The sequence below is a fragment of the Lontra canadensis genome, unplaced genomic scaffold (genome assembly GCF_010015895.1).
Source record: "Lontra canadensis isolate GAN:19392208 unplaced genomic scaffold, GSC_riverotter_1.0 scaffold6, whole genome shotgun sequence".
NCBI lineage: Eukaryota > Metazoa > Chordata > Mammalia > Carnivora > Mustelidae > Lontra > Lontra canadensis.
The window spans coordinates 1,923,826-1,945,568 of NW_022631000.1; the positions used below are offsets into that span (position 1 = coordinate 1,923,826).

The 21,743-nt window shown below is 45.6% G+C and overlaps 1 protein-coding gene across 2 annotated transcripts; it reads left to right on the top strand.

The window, feature by feature from the left end:
• The first annotated feature begins 600 nt into the window (after positions 1-600).
• NIT2 (nitrilase family member 2) lies at positions 601-17,812 on the top strand. 2 transcript variants are annotated; one of them, XM_032852037.1, is made up of 10 exons: positions 601-664; positions 4,172-4,290; positions 5,781-5,901; positions 7,099-7,187; positions 10,554-10,647; positions 11,224-11,298; positions 12,606-12,684; positions 14,148-14,246; positions 16,330-16,385; positions 16,714-17,812. In XM_032852037.1, the coding sequence occupies exons 1-10, from the start codon at positions 637-639 to the stop codon at positions 16,803-16,805; spliced, it is 852 nt and encodes a 283-aa protein (XP_032707928.1). In that variant the 5' UTR covers positions 601-636; the 3' UTR covers positions 16,806-17,812. The 2 variants fall into 2 exon arrangements, with proteins under 2 accessions (XP_032707928.1, XP_032707929.1); XM_032852038.1 differs by lacking the exon at positions 11,224-11,298.
• The last annotated feature ends 3,931 nt before the right edge of the window (positions 17,813-21,743 follow it).

Genomic DNA, 21,743 nt, shown 5'->3' on the forward strand with positions numbered 1-21,743 from the left:
CTTGCTTAATAAACTTCTATCGCTTTACTCACTCTACTGTCTGCGAGACTCATTCTCTGACTCCCCGAGACAAGAACCTAGCTTTCCCTCTTCAAGAGGACTGAACTTAGAAGGATACTGTATTTGAACTGTTTCTCTTTTCCCCTCCCCCATGACGGAGCAGCCTTGTGGTCAGAGCCCGCTGATGTCTTGAGTGATTAAAGCAACCTAGGTAATTTCATCCCCCTCACAGCGACTTGTTCAAGTAGCCCAAGGCAATCAGCAAATAGAGTGTTATTCCTGGCCAGAGGTCATCTAACCAGCAAGAGGTTCGGTCTTTTTGCTGACAATCGGAGAGGCCGATTGTTAAATACCACCCCAACTTAGATCGCCCCCCTTGGCCCCTTTGGCTTTTGAGGCATTCCCTTTTCTGGATTGGGATGTCATTAGTCGTTTCTCGTTGCTTCATCTTAGTGCAAACAGCGGAGGAGTAACAGGTGGTTGAGGAGAGCAGGGAAGCGAACACGCTCTGGGCGGAGCCGGAGGCGGGGCGTGGACGGAGCCCAGGGTCCCGCCCCCTCCTGCGCGCGGCTCTGCCCCGCCCCAAGCCGTGTCGCCGCTTGCGCTTCAGAGACCTCCTTTCGGGCCGCGCTACCGATGGTGCTACCTGGGAGAGCAATGGCCAGTAAGTAGCTCGGCGGCCGGAGCTCAGCCCTGGCCGGAGCTCAGCCCTGGCCGGAGCTCAGCTCCGAGGTTGCGGAGCCGGCGGCGGGTCTCCCCGGCTCAGCCGCTCGCCTCCGCTCCGTGTCCCCGCCGCTCTCCAGGCCTTCCCCGGCCCGGCGTTCTCGGGGCCGGAGGCTCCGGCGACTTGGCGGCGGCAGTGCGCAGGGCGAGGGTGCGGCGGCGGAGCGCGTCCCGGCGCACTCCCGGGGACTCGAGGCTTCCGGGAGGGCCTGGCGGCCGCGGGAGCACCAGGCCTCCCGGACAGAAGGGCCCACGCTTTCCTCCTCGCTGGGCTCCTGCGTCCCGTGCCTCTAGGTGCGTTCGGGGGCCTCCCACTGCAAGTTCCCCTGCGCGGGAAAAGGCGGGTAGACGGGTGCTCACTTAAAATCCAAGTTCCGCACCCCCCTTTCCCGGCCCCAACTCGAAGGCTGCACTCTCAGAAAGCCTTCCGTGATTACGATACTTCAAGTGTGGGAACCTCTGCCTGGTGGGATTCTTGGAGGCTCTTTGGTTTTGCATCAGAAAGCGCGCCTCTCCAGCGGGGTCGCTTTCACTCTCCTCCCAGATTGACTTTTGGACTTGAGTTTTGCAAAGACATCAACCCTGGTTGTGGTTGGAACCCTGTCACGTGAAAATGAAGCATGTGTTTTCTTTCGTTTGGGCTGTGTGGTAAGAGGACTGGTTAACTTGCCCCCTGGTGCACACCCCCACAGCCAGTGGACAGTGCTCTCTTCTGCTCAAGAAAACTGGACAGGCTGTTTCTGTATCTGGACATTGAGCTTTCAGGTTAGGTATTACATGTTACTTACACATCTCTACCCTGGATCAGCCCCAGGGGCACGTTTCTAACGATCTCTGCCCCCAGGCTCTGCCAGATTCTTTTCTGGGAGGCTTTGAAATGCTCTGGGCTCATTGTCTGGAGACCTGGATTTTTTTTTTTTTTAAATATAAAGATTTTATTTATTTATTTGACAGATCACAAGTAGGCAGAAAGGCAGGCAGAGAGAGAGGGGGAAAACAGACTCCCTGCTGAGCAGAGAGCCCCATGCGGGGCTCCATCCCAGGACCCTGAGATCATGACCTGAGCTGAAGGCAGAGGCTTTAACCCACTGAGCCACCCAGGCGACCCTGGAGACATGAATTGTTACAGTTTTGCCTCAGTCCATGTCAACAAGTCATTTAATCTCTCTGAACCTGTTTTCTGACTTGTAAAATGGACATAATCTGCCCTTGCTGAGTCTTGGGAGGGTCCCAGAAGATGGTAAGGTTTGTGGAAGTGCTGTTTTCGTCTTAACCTGCCAGAGCTCAGTGAGAGTTGGTGGCTGAATGAATGTTCATGATTGGGTCAGGAAGTCCTCGCACACGCCTCCCTCTGTGTGTGACGGTATCTTTGAAGATGCAGGGCATGACAAAGGCTGGTGGACCTGAGAGCTGTGGTTCCTGATGGGGTCGAAGGTGATGTCTGATTTTTGAGGAATGTTTTCAGGTTACATGACCTCCCCCTAACCCATCCAAAAATGAACAAATGAAGTTCCCATCCTGCTTTACACTTCCAAATTTTGGCTTGGTTTGTGCCACTGACTTTTCACTCAGGTTCTGAAACTACTCAGGAAGCTGCATTCAGGGTTAAATTGAGCTCTTCTCACTGTATTTAGGACAAACCAAGGAATGGAACATCTGAGTTTTCCTACTTTTAGGGTTATCACTTAGCCAAACAGGCCTTCAGAGGTAAGGCTCTGTCAGTGTTGCTTCTTCTTCTGGGGACATTTGCACCACTGTAGGTGACACCCAGGGGAGAACTCTCTAATGGTTTCCAGGTATCAGAGCTTTTCAGATTTCTAGAGCAGAGGTGGGGTAGGGAAGCCAGGGAAGGCCATTACTGATAATTCCTGAAGATAATTACTGATAATTCCTGAAGTTTTGCAGAGCCTCACGAGTTCTCACGGGTGCTTTTGACCTTTAATATCCCTGTCCATCACACCATGAGTGAAAACTGTGCATCAGTGAGAGTCCAGACAGGACACAGAAACCACACTGGTCATCTGAACGGGGAAAAATTTTTTTTAAAGATTTTATTTATTTATTTATTTTAAAGATTTTATTTATTTGACAGAGATCACAAGTAGGCAGAGAGGCAGGCAGAGAGAGAGAGAGGAGGAAGCAGGCTCCCTGCTGAGCAGAGAGCCCGATGCGGGGCTTGATCCCAGGACCCTGAGATCACAACCTGTGCCGAAGGCAGAGGCTTAACCCACTGAGCCACCCAGGCGCCCAAGATTTTATTTATTTATTTGATAGAGATTACAAGTAGTCAGAGAGGCAGGCAGGGAGAGAGGAGGAAGCAGGCTCCCCACTGAGCAGAGAGCCCAATGCGGGGCTCGATCCCAGGACCCTGAGACCAATGACCCGAGCTGAAGGCAGAGGCTTTAACCCACTGAGCCACCCAGGCACCCCTGAACGGGGAAAATTTTATTATAAAGAATGATTAACCAGTAGGTGATTATTCTTAAGAGCTACAAGAGAACTCTAAAGAATATAGGAAAAGCTCATGTAGGCTGTAGCTATTACCTCAAGGAGGGAAGAAGCCTGGAAGAGCCCCTGACCTCCTTGGCTGACAGCATTTCTTGTTGGCCACATAATCCGTGGGACTCAGTCTCTGAGGGAAATGTGGAGCCCCTTACTCAGGTAGCAGGAAAAAACACTGCTGACTTTTCCTTCTTTTGTCTCTCTCTCAGCCTCTCCTGGTGCTTCTTATTTGCTACTTACTGTTGTGCTCCTTGGGGCACAGGAATATTCAGTGAGTGCAAAATCTCACAGGTGCCCGGAGGCCCTGCCTGTGACTAAGTACAGGTGCTGCTCATCGGCTGCCAGACTCCCCACCCCCCATCCCTCCTGCACCCGGCCGGCTGGTGACACCAGGTCCCAGCTGGTGCTGGGGAAGCAGAGACAGGCGCCTCTCCTTCCCATGGGCCCACTGCCCTACTTCACGGGGAATGGGTGATTTCCAAGGGATTTCACCTGCAGTGAGATGGGCTCGATACTTGGATCAGGGGTAGGTTGATTCCCAAGGTCAAACAGGGATAATTCCATGTTCAAACTCAGCCTCCTTCCTTCAAGCCATGTTCTCATTAGTATGTGAGAAACTGGCTCTGCCTCCCCAACTTGAGGCTCCGGGGGGCCTCAGTGGGGACGTGGTCCGGGGTGGGGGCTGCTCTATCCCAGGGTTTCTCAGCCTTGGCATCAGTCACATTTCAGGTTGCATAATTATTGTGGAAGAGTGTCTTATGGCCTGTGGCATGTTGAGCCACGTCCCTGACTTCTGTCCCCTAGATGCTAATAGCACCCCAACAGTTGTGACCATCAAAAATGTCTCCGTTGCCACATGTCCCTTGGGGTCAGAATTGTCCTCCAGTTGAGAATTGCTCTGATTCAGCAGTCAGATCTTCTGACGGTTTTCTCTTTTCATCCTCAGCTTTCCGCTTGGCCCTTATCCAGCTTCAGGTTTCTTCCGTCAAATCAGATAACGTCACTCGAGCCTGCGGCCTCGTCCGGGAAGCAGCAACACAAGGAGCCAAGATCGTTTCTCTGCCAGTAAGTATGGAGGCGGAGGTGGCCCCCTTTTTCTGGACGCTCTGGACTGAGTAGAATCCTGCCTGCTAGCGCTGGTGGTGCTCTTGGGTCCGGTGGTCCTTCCGTGTTTGTCTGGAAGATGACCCTAGCAATGGTCTTCAAGATACGATGTGCCAGCATGGTTATAGGTCTTTAACTTTAGGATCATCTGCTCTCTCCAGAATCCTGGGAGGTTGTAAGACTTACTTAAAGGTCAGTGCCTTGGATACTTACCTTCTTTCCTTGTGAAATGAAGTCCTTACAGGACCATGATAGAGTGACCGAGTTTAGTGCTAAGCCTCCCACATTTGTAGAAAACTGGAAATTGTTAGAGACACGGAGGAAGCCTGCAGCACCTCCCTAAATGCGGGAGCTTGGAGCAAGCCCATAAGACCCTGCGTGTGTTTCCTAGGTGACGGCTTTCAGAACAGAGCCAGGGAAATGTTGCAGCCCATTTGTTTGTCAGCAGGTGGAGGGTGAGCCCCAGAGAAGGGGCCCACACAGGTTGGGGCCTGTGGGTACTGCATCTTGTGGCTGAGGACCGCTAGGATCCGAGGCAGAACTACTCCAGGCAGCCCCCTCTGCTTTCCTGCTCCCACTCTGGGAAGGAAGTAGCCCTTTATAAACCCTGCTTCGGTCAACTAGAGAATTTTCAGGACCATTCGTACTTTAGGCTCCAGTCCATAAGAGATGTGGCCAGTGGGTAAGAATCTTTAACAAGGGAACACGAGATCTTAATGTGAATCCAGCCTGCCTTACAGCCACATTTCTGGGACCCCCTGTACCGGTATCCCGACCATGGTCTCCTGTTGGTTTCAGTTGCTGGGGGCTGGAGTGAAAGCGCTTGGATTCTGCCTGTGCTCTCTCTCACACGTGGCTTGTATAAGCCGGCTGTCCTCTGGTTTGAGTTTCCTAGCACTGTGTGCAGTGCACAGTGCCCGTGGATGCAAATGAATGAATGAGAGTCAAAGTCTGGTTTCTGCTTTTCCATTATCCCGGAGCCGTGGAAGACAGACATATTCTGGGGAATGAGATTTCGCAGAATCAGCATGATAATGCTGGAAGGGAGTCAGAAACCGCTCATTCTACAGATGATAATTCTGAGCCTGTGGATTCATTCTGACACCCACAGTCCTGTGATTGAGCCGAGCTGTCACGGGGCCTGGGTGCCCAAGGGTGGGAGCTTGTAGTCCTGCAGATGGTGAGGAAGAGGCAGATCTGCTGGTTGACAAGGACCTGAGGGAGCACACTAGACTTGTGTCCGCTGGCCCCATCTGAACCAGCCCAGGTGTTCTGCTTATGGCCACAGGCTCTTTAGCTCGGGGAGACTGTTGTTTTTCTTATCAGTTGTATTTTACCCCTTTGAGAGCAGAGCTACAAGAGGCAGCTCTGCTTTCTTAAAGCAGAACTTTAAAGTGAGTTGGATATTTTTGTGTTTTTTTCCTCCTTTTTCTCCACCAACATTCTTCTAGGAATGCTTTAATTCTCCATATGGCACGAAATATTTTCCTGAATATGCGGAAAAAATTCCTGGTGAATCCACACAGAAGCTTTCTGAAGTAGCAAAGGAGTGCAGCATTTATCTCATTGGAGGTAACTTCCTACCCTCAAGGTATAATGGCCTAAACATTGAAAACATCTGAATAATTTCTGTTGTTACATTTAAACCATGAAATACAAGCCATGTAAATTAGCATTGAAAAGAATGAGGTGGGAGCACCTGGGTGGCTCTTTCTGCTTAGGTCATGATCTCGGGGTCCTGGGATCGAGCCCCACATTGGGCTCTCTGCTCAGTGGGAAGTCTGCTTCTCCCTCTTTCTCTGTGCGCGCGCTCTCTCTCTCTCCCTCAAATAAATAAATAAAAAATATTTAGGAAAAGAAAGAGAAAAGAATGTGGTAGATCTTACATAATAATGTGAAAAAATGTTCAGGACACACCGTTACATGGAAGAGGAAAGTTCAATATGATGTGAACAGGTACTCTCATTCAGATGAATCCCTCACACAAAAGGTTATGTGTTTCCGTGTGTCTTTACATATGTAGCACAGAGTAAGTGTTGTATAAGGACACACCAAACTGATGATGATGGTTTTCCCTGGAGAAGCAGTGGGGATACAGGGGCAAGTGGAAATGTGGAAAGAAAAACTATATTGGAGTGTCTTTCATTGTACTAATACAACATTAAGAAATTTGTTTTTTCACAAAGAGGCCATATACATATACATCAAGGTAGCTTTATATTAGTGGTTTTGAAATACATTTTAAAATGTTCTGTTTGCTTAAAGAAAGAATACAGTAAAACTGTGTAATAAATATAGCAAAATTATTCTGTTAAGAATTAGAAATGAATGAGAGGTGAAGAAAAGACAAAGCAAGAAAAGGGAAATGCAGGAACTACATTCCATGAAGGCAGGCCTGGCTTACAGTCCCATCTCGAGGCCTTTTGGATACACCAGGGCCTGGTGGATTCAGGTTGCACAACAGTGACTCCTCCATGTTGCTCTAGTGTTAGAGATGCAGTGTAGGGCCAAGGTCAAAGCAGAATTCAGAAACAGTTTGGTTATTTTTGAAACCTGCCTGTGGCGGCCTACTTTATTATACTTCGTCTGTAGTCTGGAGTTTATCTCTGAAAGATCATCCTCACAAAGACAAAAAAAACATTAATAACCCTTAGAAGATAGTATACTTTATTGTGGGACCCAAGTGACTGTTTATCAAGTGCTGGTCCAGTGATCGTAAAAGAATGCTTTATTTAGAATCTTTGCCCGTGTTTCTCCTCTCAATGAAAGGTTCTATTCCTGAAAAGGATGCTGGGAAATTATATAACACCTGCACCGTGTTTGGGCCTGATGGAACTTTACTGGTAAAATACAGAAAGGTAAGCAGGGAATGTGGCAAGTCGCATAACCGATTGAGAATTTGCTGTAAAGTTCCCTAGTCCCTCTCATTGTGTTGTACACACATGGGGCATTAGATGAATTGGTACAGTCAACTTGTCGAATCTTGGCTATTGACATTTTGATATAAATTTTAGACTGAGCCTGTTCATTTCAGCCAAGGAAAAATCTACAGGAATTTTGATTAGAATTTCATTGAATATAGAGAGATCTCATTGGGAAAGCTGACATCTTTGCTGTAGTAAATGCATGTACATTGAGGATTGTTAAATATTCCTGGTAAATTGATCCTTTTGGCATTATAAAATCCATTTTTTTTTCCCTCATAATACTCTTTGTCTTAAAGTTTATCTCTGATACTCCTTTGGCCACTCTAGGCTTCTTATACTTAGTGTTGTATAATACATCCTTTTCTAATTCCTTATTTTTAACCTGTATGTGTCTTTATATTTAACATGGTTCTCCTATAGATAGCCTGCATTTGGGTCTTGTTACTATCTTCATTCTGACAACCTCTGCTTTTTAGCTGGAGTCTTACTTCACTTATATTTAATGTAATCATTGATATGGTTGGATTTAGGTATTAGACATTTTTCTTTTTCTTTTTTTCCCTTTGTTCCTGTTTCTTGCATTCTTTTGGCTTAGTTGAGTGCACTGGGTGTGGTGCAAAAACAATGAATACTGTTACGCTGAAAAGAAATTAAAAAAAAAAAAGGCCATTTTATCTCTTGGCTTTTAGCTATATACCTCTTTGCTTTTTTTAAGTGTTGCCCTAAGGATTACAACATGCACCCTAGCTTTTGACAGTCTCCTTAGAATTACTATTATACTGCTTCATTGTGAAATTTTAAGAGCTTCCCAATTGTATAGGTCATTTCCTTCCCCACCCCATTTTCTCTGTTATAGTTGACATACCTGTTGCATCTACATAGATTGTAAAAACACAATTTTTAAGTAGTTTTGTGTATTTTAAAGAAATAAAAATATTTTGTTTATTGGAATGTTTACCTTTCTGATATTTTTCTTTCTTTTATTCTTTCTTTTTTTTTATTAACATATAATGTATTATTTGCCCCAGGGGTATAGGTCTGTGAATCATCAGGCTTACACATTTTATAGTACTCACCATAGCACATACCTTTTCCAATGTCCATAGCCCAGCCACCCTATCCCTACCTCCCCCTCCAGCAACCCTCAGTTTGTTTCCTGAGATTAAGAGTCTCTTATGGTTTGTCTCCCACCCCAGTACCATCTTGTTTCATTTTTTCCTTCCCTACCACCCACCATCCCCCACCCTTGGAGCATAGTTCTATCTGGTATCTTTGCCTTCAAACAGAAAGACCTTCTTTAGAATTTTTGTAGTGAGGTTGTACTAGATACGAATTCCCTTAGTTTTTTATTTTGTCTTCATTCTTGAGAGATATTTTCAGTGGAATAGAATTCTGGGTTGACACTGTTCTTTTGTCTCCTAGCAATTTGAGTGATGTTTTTCAGGTATCTTCTAGCCTCCTTTTAAAATTTTTCTGATATGTGGTGATTTGTATTATTCTCCTGTATGTAATTCTTGTTTTTTTTCTGTCTGCCTTCAAAATTTTTTTCATAATCCTTAGTTCTCAGTGATTGGACTCTGATGTGCCTGCCTAGATATGATTTTCTTTATATGTGTCCTGTTTTGTGCTTCTTTATAACTCTTTCATAATATTAGGGGTATTATTTTGATAAATATTTTTTTGTTCCATTCTCATACTGGACTTCAGTTTTGATACTGTTCCACTAAACCAGGTTGCCAAGACTTGTTTCTTTTTGTTTTTGTTTTTCCTACCTTTTTTCTCTCTCTCTTTCAGTATTCTAAAGTGTGGACATGTTCCATTGATCTGTTTTCAAGTTCACAGAATCTTCCTTCTGTAAGCCCCAGTCTCCTATATGCCAACCCAGTGAAATCTTTTAAAATTTCACATAAACACATAAAAGTTCACATAAAGTCACATAAACTTATTTTTCTACTAATATTTCCTATATGTCCATTCATCAAGAGTGTATTTTTCTTTAGACCCTTAAGCTTAGTTTCAGTAGTTGCTTTTGGTAATTATCACATCTGGGTCTTGCTGGGGTCTGCTTCATTGATTGCCTTTTCCCTAAAGTTCAGTAACATTTCTAGTTTGTCTAGTGATTTTGAGTTGCATATTGGATTATATCTTGTTGAGATTCTAGCTTCTATTATCTGAAAAATGTTGTATTTTTTTGTTTTAGTAAGTAGTTAACTTGCTTGTACTCAAACACCCTACTTCTTTTCCTCTGGGAGGTGGGCAGCAACTGCGGCCACTCTGTTCTAAGTTGTTTAGCTTAAGCTGGGCTGCTTGGAGTCAGCCCTGTACATCTTTAATTCAGTACTTAGCCAGAGACTTGGACAGATTTTTATATGTAGAATTTAGGGCTCTTCCTCTTTGGCTTTCTCCTTTTCAGGATTTCTCCCTCACTTCCGAGCTGCTGTGAAACTCTGTCCTCTGGTTCCTTGGGCCAGTATGGTTATAGGTGATTTTTACCACCACTCCTAGCAACAGCAGGGACGTTGCTTCCAGCTAAAGGGTCTAAACAGGAAACTCACCCAGTGTCCTTGTCTTGTTCCTGATCTCAGTGTGGAAAGGCTTTTAATATTTCATTGTTAAGTATGGTGTTCCTTCCTTTTTTTTTTTTTTTTTTTTTTTCAGATACTCTATCAGATTAAGGGAGTTCCCTTCCTAGCAGTTTTTTTCTTTTGTTTTTAGAATAAGAATGAATGTAGAAGTTTACCAAATGCTCACTGTGTACCTCTTAAGATGATCCTGTGACTTTTCTCCTTCATTTTGTTAGCGTGGTAAATTACGTTGGTTGATTTCCTAATGTTAAACATTTGCTTTCCTTTAATAAACCCAATTTCGAAGTGATGTGTTACTCTTTTTATATATTGCTGTATTTAGTTTGGAGAATTTTACCTATTTTAATTACTGTTCTGCTCTCCACCTCTCCTGCCAGTTTGTCAGGTTGATTATGATTCTGTGAAGACTTCATTGAGCATTTACACTGAGTAAAAGAATAACATGCTAATTGCTTCCCAAAAGAAACCTAGACCTCAGCTTGCGCACCACCTAGGAAAGAAGTGTCAAAACTACAGTGTGATTTTCCCATTTTGCGTATTAGAACTTATTTTGATAATATGTCAGCTTGTGGGGTGGGTTGCGGGCAGGTGGGGGTTGCTATTTGCGTGGTTGATCTCAGCTTCCCTGCTTTTGGCCATGAAAAGATGTTTGTTATGATTGCCGTGAGCCCTGCTGGAGAAGAGGTAACCAAATTCGTTACTTGTGGTGCAGCTCCATCTGTTTGACATTGATGTGCCTGGGAAAATTACATTTCAAGAGTCTGAAACACTGAGTCCCGGTGATAGTTTCTCCACATTTGATACTCGTAAGTACCAGACCTGTTCACCTGTTTTAGTAGTATCAGTAGAAGACGAACATGTGCAATGAATGCTGGAACACTGAAAAGAAATAAAATAAAATAAAATGGAAAAAGAAAGACGATCATGTGTTCCTTTTTTCTCCCTCTTGTGGTCCGCCCCCCACCCCACTTCTTTACACAGCCTGACTGCAAGACCAGAGGGAGATGGGCAGAGACCAGTCAGAGATCTAGAAAGGGCAGGCTGACCAGAAAACTAAGGGTTTGACTGGATTTTGTCTATGGTTTGGTCACAGCATGCTATTAGCATGATCGCTTCCAGAGTTTACCTCTTAGGCTGTGATTGAACACTTCCCACATAGATACTAAGCGTTCAGTCAGAATGAATTTCTTGTTTCTAATCTGAGATAAATGATGTCTTTATGAGGTGAGATCCCAACAGGACTAAGCTTATGCAGTCTCTCCATCCATGGCCCTGGGTTCGTGGATTGCCGTCAGTGTTTGGTGATCTTAGAGGCTTTACTCTGCCACACCATGTTGCAAGAAGTTGACTTCTCATTTGTGCATTTTCTGTCTGAAAAACAGCTTACTGCAGAGTGGGCCTGGGCATCTGCTACGACATGCGCTTTGCAGAGCTCGCACAAGTCTACGCACAGAGAGGTGAGATGGCCGCATGGCTGTGTGGTAGAGGTGCTTAGCGATGGGATTCTGCCTTGGGTCTCTGTGGTTCGAGGGAGCCTTAGGCAGAAACACTAGAGAAGAGGTCTTCATCTCTCCACCCCATCCGGCTGCTGAGACTTTTGCTGCATGTGGGCAGTACGGTTTTTCGGAGATTGTATTTCAGCACACCGTGCAGCTAAGGCAGGAACCGTGCTCCTAAATTGCTCCGTTCTTTGAGCCCTTCTTGCTACCGTGTTTGGAAAGAGTCACTTGGAGACCACTAGAAATAAGGATGTGGTCTATGGTGTCTGTCCTGGATTTCACACTCAGTAATCCTAGCTGTTGGGTACAGTAGAAATGTAGTCTGTGACCTTCCGGTCCAAAGAAGTGTCCTGCTGGCCTGCAAGAACACTGACCAAGTCAGAAGATCTTGGTTCTGGTTCCAACTCTCCTTAATTGACATGATACTTTGGGTAAATTATTTAATTTTTAGGGGAGTATGGATCTCAGTTTTTTCATAGCCATGGTGTGGAGATTAAGGAGGTAGAACTTAGCTCCTCGTATGTACTCAACAAATGTGAGCATCCGTACTAGACTGTCCAGGCTACTCTGATTGGACTTGACTTTCACCTAACAAGCAGAGTGGGTGCAAATATTTTGATGGCCTGCTCAGCAAAAAAGGTGGAAGGCCATGGGCTCTGTGTTGGCAGACACTCTCAAGCTCTCTCAGTAAGCATTAGAACACCTACTCTGCCCTCTGTTTCATTTGAAAAGCATTACAAAATGTGGTCCTTGTGGGCACCTGGGTAGCTCAATCGTTAAAGCGTCTGCTTTCAGCTCAGGTCATGATCCCAGCGTCCTGGGATCCAGCCCCGCATCGGGCTCTCTGCTTGGCGGGGAGCCTGCTTCTCCTTCTCCCACTCCCCCTCTTGTGTTCCCTCTTTCGCTCTGTCTCTCTCTGTCAACTAAATTAAAATCTTTTTTAAAAAACGTGGTTCTTGGCTGTGTGGAGCTGACCATTTGGTGCTGTGAGAAATTTGAATGATATATATTTTTTAAAGTGAAGTCACATACCGTGGTTTGGGTCATCAGTACCACTGTTTTTGTATGTATGTGTAAACATGTGTGTGTCTCTAAAGGAATTCAGAGCCATAGGTTAATACTCCTGACAGCATCTGGTTTGGCTGACCTCTTTTTAGGCTTGGGAAAGTTTGAGTTTGGTCCCCCCTGGCTAAGGAACAAAATGGGGAGCTAGTGTGGTGGGGTGTTGACCTGGACCCACTCTTCTCTGGCCTTTCTCTCCCAAGGCTGCCAGCTGTTGGTATATCCCGGAGCTTTTAATATGACCACTGGACCAGCCCACTGGGAGTTGCTTCAACGAGGCCGGTAAGAAAGCATCTTGGGCAGACCTTTAGGTGTCTTGGTGTTGCTTTGTGCAAAGATCTCCAGTTTGGTGGAAGTACCAGCCTTTCTGACGCAGAATGCTGCCCCTGACCCAGCATGCTTGGACATCTAAATGCAGTCGGAAGAGCTGAGTGACCCCACTGACGGTGCTGTTCAGATAGGGGTGCTTATCTTGCCCCATCATTTGTACCATTCTGCCCATCCTGGAATACTCTGCCACAACACTTGTCACAGGCTCTTGTTTTTTCTAATCTGCAAGTCCGAGCCACTTGATAGTGTCTTTGGCATGTCAGAGTAGCTGTATCCTGAGACCTGTAAGGTTGGGGAGTGAGCAGTAACGGGCAGATAGCAGAGGTGAGTGTAACATGGAAGGGAAGAGGAGCGTGACTGTGTGTGTCTGAAAGTGTGCTGAAAACCATGAAATACTGGTCAGAATTGCTGGTTTTCTTCATTACAATTTTCTGATTGAGGTATAATGTACTTAGAGAAAGATAACAGCAATTTTAAGTCTGTAGGTCAGTGAATTTTTACACATGTATTCACCTGAGACCAAGGTCAACACAGAACATTTCCAGATCTCTAGAATGCTGCCTTTTGTTCCTTCCATCAACCCTTTCCTTGTTTGCTCAGATGGAGCCGCTGTTCTCACTGTCGATAAATGATGGTGATCTCTATATAAATGATGTATTTATCAGAGGAGGCAGCAGAGGTGTTTGGCTGGGTGATTGATGGAAGATGGGGTGGGGTATCTGGTACCCTGTATATTAGTTAATGCGGTCTTGTAGAAAGCAACCAAAGCTTGAGAGGCATTGGAACGGCCCGGCCTGGATCTGCTGTTTGAGCCCGGAGTGCTCCCAGGTGAGGTGGCCTGATGTACCCAGGCCACCACCTGAAACTATTATCTAATTTGAGCTAGTGGGACTTCAGCCATTGAGGCCTGGAAGTGCCATGCGGCCAGGCAAGGCATACGGCCCCAGCAAGGCCAGTCCATTATCTCTGGCTACTTTGACTCGCTCTTTTTCAGACGAATGGTTTGGCTCAGGCCAGGGTCTCCACTGTGGTGTTTTTGACATTTTGGACTAGATTATTCTTTGCTGTGGGGGTGTCCCATGCATGGTAGGATGTTTAGCGGCATCCCTGGTCTCCACCTACCAGGTCCAGTAGCAACCCCCATCGTGAAAGTACGAAGGTCAAAGTCAGTGTCTTCGGACATTGGCAGATGTCCCCACTGGGCAGAATCACCCCCAGCTGAGAACTGGTTTATGCATTAAGATACATACTTTTTGAAGAGGAAGAGAGGGTTTCATGGCTTTGGTTGTTTCCTTCCATGTCTGAGCCAGCCTGTCCTGTCCTAGTTTTTAAAAGAAGGATCTGTACTTTTGGGATAGAAAGATGTTGCCGGTCTCTAAGGTTTGAATTACCTCTTTTTTATCTGTCGACCACAGGGCTGTTGATAATCAGTTGTACGTGGCCACAGCATCTCCTGCCCGGGATGATCAGGCCTCGTATGTTGCCTGGGGACACAGCACTATTGTGAGTCCTTGGTGAGTTGGCTAAGCAGGGACACGCTCACCAGGAGCTTAAGGGAGGTGGCACTTGGGTTGGGGGGGTTTTCTGATTCCCGACCAACCCTGCCCCCCCCGCCCCCATATCCTCACGCCTGCCAGGTCTGCGCCTCGTCTTTGAGAGACACTGCCACCTAAAAACCATGTGAGAAAGAAATGGTCCTGCTGTCCTGATTGAGTGCTTGGCCTTGGCCCTCCTCTGAGTTTCCGAGTGGCTTTTGCTGTCAGTCAGACTTGGCTCACATGGGGGCAACAGGGCAGCACAGATGGGTGGGTGATTTTAATAAAAAGGGCTCCAATTTTAGCCTTTGGTTAAAATTTAGGCTGGGTGACTGGTTCTAGAGCAGGAATTAGTTACAGGGTGAGGATCTTGCTCCTTGCCTGATGAATAGAGGATGGAGGAGGATGAGTTCAATTAAGGAAAACTCTGACTTTGACCTCTGTGAGAGGGAAAAGCATCGTCCTAGGGAAACCAGCATGAAAGTCTGCCCAGCTACGCAGGCATGTCATTTGTCACTGTCCGGACCTCAAGGTCTATAGTTGTGTGGTCCTCATAGTCCTTTCACACTCGTGGTTTCTGTGTGAACTCACAGAGGCTTTTCCTAAATTAAGCTCCATTTATAGTCACAGAATTGAAGTTCACGGGACACAGTGGCTAGGACTGGTGTTCAGACTCAGGACTCCTGACTTCAGAACTTGGACTTATGCCATGCCACTTCTCACATATTTGTATGATTACACACACACACACACACACACACACTGATGTGTATTTCTCGAATTTCAGGGTAAATATACCAACAAGGCTGAGAAGGATTATCTATTACTGTGGGATCCCTGAAGTTCCCTCTTCTGATTTTACAGGACCCAAAGATTGAGTGTGTGATGGGGAAGGCCTTGGAAGTATGACCAGGGAGCCTCAGGCACATTAGGATTGGGGAGGATCTGGCAGGCTGGAATGATTAACTTGGCTTGAAGATTTCCTCCAACTTGGTTCGAGTTCCTCTGTCCAGATATTAGCCATAGGCTTCCTGGCCTCTTGGGCAGCTCTGCTCCCCTGCTCGTTCTCCCGAGGAACTTTGTGACTGATCAAGCTGGCTGCTTCTGACGTGAAGTAGTTGTACAAGATTTATCTTTGTTCCTTTTCAGAAATCTGTCTGTAGGATTTGGGGGCCCTCTGGCTTATATTGTCATCAGGATGGGTGCCTGATGATCTCTCTTCAAAGAGAGATCTTTGAATGCCAGAGCAAATGAGGGGAGAAATAGAAAAGAATAAAGAAGAATTCAGTTAAATGGCATTAATGATGATATTTGTAGCTCATTTGTGCCAGAAATGGATTTGTGGCCATCTGGGAGATGGAACCAGTCACTGTGTCAGATTGTTTGTTAGGTCAGATTACTTTATTTTGTGCATTGGAGAAATTTCACTAGATATCTTTGAAGTCCTGCTTTGGGCCAAGAGACTCAGGACTGGAAGGTTTTCCAGATCAGGCTTTCCCCAGATTTAGGGAGGAGTGTTGCTATTTCTAAGCATGGGGTTCCTCTCCTGTTGGGGTATGGTTTCCCCACCACTTCTTTCCTTCAGAAACTGAAACCCAGTGACGGGCTAACGAGGGACCACAAGCATGAGACCAGAGACCCAGGCCTTGCTGGGCTCTGCTCAGACCCAGCCTCGCTATCCCTGGCCTTGGTAGGTGTGGAGAGCCGGACCACCCTCCCAAAAGGCTTGCTGCCGCACTCAGGAAGGATGAGACAGAGCTTCCCATTGTTTATTGGGAGCTCTGCTTCTGGAGGTGTATAACCGTGGAATAGCTCCCATTTCGTAGCCACTGGCTGTTTACAAAACCAATTGCATAATCCTCTAAGTCCTCACAAAGCTCTTACTTCCGCTTCATAGGTTAGGGAATGGAGATAGCAGATGACTCTCCACAAGGCCACGCAGCTACCTGAAAGGTAGAGCAGGAATTTATGCCCTTCCTGTCTTGTCTTTAACCTCCCAATTCCTACCCCTGGGGCCCACAAGCATCAGCCTCCCACTCACTCCCTCCTCAATCTCTTTCAGGGGGGACGTCCTTGCCAAAGCCGGCACCGAAGAGACCATCGTGTGTTCAGACATAGGTGAGATTTGCGGGGCACAGCTAGGTCCGTGGGAGGTGATTCCGTAGCTCTGAAGCTGCTGTACCCTGGAGGTGCTCCCTTGGCCCCCCTCTCATTTATCCTTGGTTCTCCGGCCAGACCCCGGGGGGCTGTAGCTCAGCTTGGGATTTCTTGGTTTGGTTTGAAATGACTCCAGGGGCCATGCCAGGCCACCTGGGCCTCTGGACAAGGCTGATATTACTGAGTTATCTGCTGAGACTCTGGTAGTTTTTATACTGTTTGGGGAAGAAATTCTCATTGGTTGTGAGGAGTTACATCTTAGTAATGGTACATTTTCCTGTTTTTGCAGACCTGAAGAAGTTGGCTGAAATACGCCAGCAAATCCCCATTTTCAGCCAGAAACGATCAGACCTCTATGCAGTGGAGGCAAAAAAGCCCTAAGGTTTATGTTTTTAACATGTCACGGAACAGGAGGATATGTTTCTGCAATGTAATCCTCTCCCTGATGAATTCTTCAGAGTTTTTTTTGTTTGTTTGTTTGTTTTTTAAATTCAGCTTTTTCCCTTCCTGGAAACTCTCTAATGAGATGGTGGAGCATCAGCACAGGGTACTTTTCACACCATATTAAATAGTTAAAAAGGACTCGGGCTCTGGCATTGAGAGGAGGAGGAAGAGAGGATTACTGGACACCTTCTAGACTAGGTTGCCTCCTAGTAGTTGGTAACAGTACCAGACCTTGGTATCCAGGTTGTCTCATGTGGTACAAATATGTTTGTGTCACACACGCCTCTTACCTCATTGCTGGGGTTGGGAGTCTGTTATGGAGAAACCTTGGTCTAGTGCTAGTGCTCTTCCGAGGAGGATGTTCAAGTTATGTTTTTAGCCTGTGCGCAGCCCTGGGGAGCAAGGCAGTGGACCCTTGGTGTTTGCTGGAGGAGATGGCAGTCCCAGTCCTTCCTAGCTGCCTGGGGGTTCTTTCTTCAAATTCAAGAAGGAGCTAATGAATCAAGCCCAGACCCTCCTGGTCTTAGGGGAAGGGTTGTGTCAACTGTGAGTCTTACGGGAGAATGGCAGTGGTGGCATTTGGTCAAGGCAGCTAAAGATGAGCCTCTGCAAAAGACTTTCTTGACGAGGTGAGTGCCTGAAAATCTCTTTGTTTTTCTCCCTAGTAACACTTTCTAGCTTGAGAAAGGCAAATGTTTAGCTGGAGGTTTTTCAGCATCCTTTTCCACAATTAAAAGTTAAGAATTCCAGTGCACTTTATTTTTATGTTATATGTTGGGCTGGTAAACGTTTAACAACCAGCTGTCCCCCCAAAAGCCCTGATTTTGCAGTAGCATTTGCCAGTTTCCATGGTGTTAATACTTTTGCCCTGTGGCCAAGGTTCAGACTAACAGTACAACACCTCTAAACAGAGCTGGAAATAAAAGCACAGTTGGCACTTGTGAGCTGGGACAGTCCTGCTCTCGCACACCACTGTTTTCATATATATTTGCCATCCTAGAAAATAAAATAAAATTTTAAAACAAAAGAATGCATGAGCACACATTTTATTAGCTGTGAGAGTGACGACACTATCCTGTCATTTAACCTTTGGAAACCAGCATTGTATACTCAGAGTAAGACAGGAGTGAAAGAGGGAAATGACATTTTAAAATTATGTGTATTATTCGGTAAAAGTTGACACATGTATACATCCATGAAACCACTCTAATCAAGTTAATGAGCAACCCTCGCCCCCCCCGCCCGGCCTCCCCCAACCCCCAGCAGTTTTCTTGTGCTCTTGTATGGTCCCGTCTAGCTACTCCCCTGATTAGATGCATCACTGTAGGTGAGTTTGAATTTTCTGTAATTACTAAGTGGAATCACACACCATGTATATACTTTTGTGTCATCTTTCACTCATCGTGTTTGGAGACTCATCCCTGTGTGTATCACTCATTTCTTTTGTTTTGCTCAGTGGCAGTTTGCTATACGGATACACTGTAATGGGATAGTTTTTGGGTCTCAGAAATAAAGCTGCTAAAAATGTTTTGTACGAGTTGTTCATTTTTCTTGAGTAGGTATCTAGGAGTGGAACGGCAGGGTCCGATGTGTATTTCATGGCCAAACTGTATTCCCAAGTGACTGTGCCATTGAGCTTCGTCCCCTCGGTCTGTCACTGTCCCAGCTGCTCCACATCCTCAGCAATATTTGGTAATGAGGACTGTTTAAGTTTTGCCATTTTAATGTGTGTGTGATGTTATTTCGTTGCGGTTTTTTCATTTTGTAATCCCCTAATAACTACTGATGCTGAGCATCTTTTCATGTGGTTTGCTGTCTGTGTATCCCTTTTGGTGGGGTGTCTCCTCATAGCTTGCTCCCATATTGGTGTTGGGTTATTTATCCTCTTACTGATTAGTAAGAGTTTTTTCTATGCTCAGGATAAAAATCAGATACTATGTTTTGCAAATAGGTTCTCCAAATCTGAGGGAAAAAAGTCTTTTCATTTATTATTATTATTTTTTTTAAAGATTTTATTTATTTATTTGGCAAACAGAGATCACAGAGAAGCAGGCAGAGAGAGAGGAGGAAGCAGGCTCCCTGCTGAGCAGAGAGCCCGATGCGGGGCTCGATCCCAGGACCCTGGGATCATGACCTGAGCTGAAGGCAGAGGCTTTAACCCACTGAGCCAGCCAGGTGCCCTGTCTTTTCATTTTTTAAAAAGTATAGTTCAAAGCAGTAGTTTTTAAATTACCCCGGAGGCCAGTTAATTGCTTTTTCTTCTTTTAAAGTTTGTCTTTTTTATGTTGCATTTAAGAAATTGCCAAACCTGATGTCACTGACTTTATCCTGTGTTTTCTTTTGGAAGTTTTATCGTTTTAGCTCTTTTATTGAGGTCTTGGATCCATTCAGAATGGTTGGTTTTCTATATATGGTATAAGGTAAGAGTCAGGATGCTTTTCGAGGCACCTGGGTGGCACAGGTGGTTGAGTGTCTCTAGGGTTCAGCTCAGGTCATGCTCTGAGGGTTGGGATTGAGCCCCATGTCAGGCTTTGCATTCAGCCTGGAGTCTACTTGAGATTCTCTCCCTCTGCCTCTCTCACTGGTGCTGTCTCTCGCTCTCTCTCTCTCTTTTTTTTTTTTTTTTTTTTTTTGCAATCACACGAGGGTTTATTCGACAAGCTTAAGCTTGGGCCCAAGTATACCTGACACAGCGGAGTAGGGACTTGGGCCCTGAGCTTAGTTAAGGCAGGGGTATTTATGGGTTCCTGTTACTAAAGCAAGGTGGGGGTCTCTGGAACCAAAGCAGGGTGGGAGTTCTTGTTACTAAAGCAGAGTGGGGGCCCTTAGAACTAAAGTAAAGTAGGGGAACATTCAGCCCTTGGGCACAGGGGTTGGAGATGGCTGCCGAAGCTAAGATGGCTATACTTATGCTAAGGCTAAACCTGAGGTGGGATGGCCTTAGTTTTTCTCAGCCTCCACATTTCCCCCTCTCAGAGGAACCTAAGGAAGGACCCAATCATGGGTCCAAACTGGTCTCAGCAACAAGGTCCAGTGGTTGGTATTCCTGAGTACCATGAGCTGAACTGTACTGACTGTGTCTTTGACAAAAGTAAGCAATATTAGTGGGGTAAGTGAGAATGGTGCAGTCTTAGCTTTAGGGGTTGTCCTTGTCGGGCTGACTTTTCCATTCTGGGATAAAGTCCTTGAGAGCAGCGTGTGGGTCAGCTGGTTGGATGTTGGTGTAGTGGACCCAGGGAGTAATCCCGTCGACCTTGAGAGCAGTGGGAGTGGTCAGGATCACAATGTAGGGTCCCTTCCAGTGTGGTTGAAGTGTCTGGTGTTGGTATCTCCGGATGTATACCCAGTCACCTGGCCGATATCGATGGGGGGGTCTGGGGGTGGCCCAGTCTCGTAGAGGGCCCTCAGTCTTAGGTCAATACCTGGTGAGGCTGCTGGGAACTCTGTAAGCAAGGTTTCCTAAAGCTCCAGGTTTCATAAAGTCAACCTTAGTTCCTTTAAGCTGTCTGGTCATATCTGAGTCTTTGCAAATATGACATCCCAGTCAAAGCCTTGGTGAAATAACCAATGTTTCCAATAGTGTCCAGCCAGCGCAAGACCCTCCGGGTTGGGGTCCTGGGAGTCTCCCAAATCTTGGTGGAACCTCCAAATGTAATGGCCAAGTTTTCGTGTCTGAGAGACCACCAAGGAGCCAACACCGATGCAATCACACGAGGATTTATTCAACAAGCTTAAGCTTGGGCCCGAGTATACCCGACACAATGGAGTAGGGACTTGGACCGTCTCTCTCTCTTTCTAAAATAAATAAATAAAACCTTAAAAAAAAAAAGATTCTTTTATTTTTTCCAGTACCATTTGTTGAAAAGCTTACCCTATTCCCATTGAATTGCCTTGGCACTTTTTAAAAAATTATTAGGGAGAGAGAGCGAGAGAGAGCGAGAGAGAGCATGAGAGGGAGAAACAGACTCCCCACAGAGCTGGGAGCCCAGTGTGGGACTCGATCATGACCTGAGATGCTGAAGGCATATGCTTAACCAACTGAGCCACCCAGGCGCCCTGCCTTGGCACTTTTATGAAAAATGAATTGGCTATATATATCTTGATCTACCTCTGTGTTCTCCTGTTTCATCAATCTATTCATCTATTTTTACAAAGTAACTTAACTATGTTGGTTATTGTAGCTTTAAAATAAATATTAAAGTCTGATGGTATTAGTCCTCCAACTTCTAAGTCCTTTGTATTTCCATATACATTTCAGAATCTGTAAATTTCTACAGAAAAAAAAAAAGCCTGCTGGAATCTTGATTGGGATTGCATTGAAGCTATAGAGCTGTTTGGTGGAAAATTGACCTCTTAATATCAAACCTGTGAACATGAGCTATGTCCTCAGTTATTTAGGCCTTTAATTTCTCTTAGGAATGTTTGTTTGCTTCTATAAGGTAATATGTATCTTTTGTCAGGGCACCTGGGTGGCTCAGTCCTTAAGCATCTGCCTTTGGCTCAGGTCGTGATCCCAGGGTCCTGGGATGAGCCCCACATCGGGTTTCCTGCTCAGCGGGAAGCCTGCTTCTCCCTCTCCCACTCCCCCTGCTTGTGTTCCCTCTCTCGTTGTCTCTGTCAAATAAAATCTTAAAAAAAAAAAAAAAACCAAAAAACTTCTCTTTTGTCAGATTTATCCATAGGGACTACAGATTTTTTGTTGTAGTAGTCTTGTTTTGTAAACTTTAATTTCCAATTTTTCACTGCTGGTAAAAATAAATTTTATTCCTGTATTCTGTATCCTGTATTCCTGTATTCGAACCTCACTGAACTCACTCACTCAAGCAGTTTTTTTGGGGTAAATTCCATATGATTTTTTTTTACATAGATGATCAT

Coding starts and splice junctions, on each gene's coding strand:
- NIT2 (XM_032852037.1), top strand. CDS start 637: ATGGTGCTACCTGGGAGAGCAATGGCCA. Junction 7,188..10,553: donor TACTGGTAAAATACAGAAAG/GTAAGCAGGGAA, acceptor CTTGTGGTGCAG/CTCCATCTGTTTGACATTGA. Junction 14,247..16,329: donor AGCACTATTGTGAGTCCTTG/GTGAGTTGGCTA, acceptor AATCTCTTTCAG/GGGGGACGTCCTTGCCAAAG.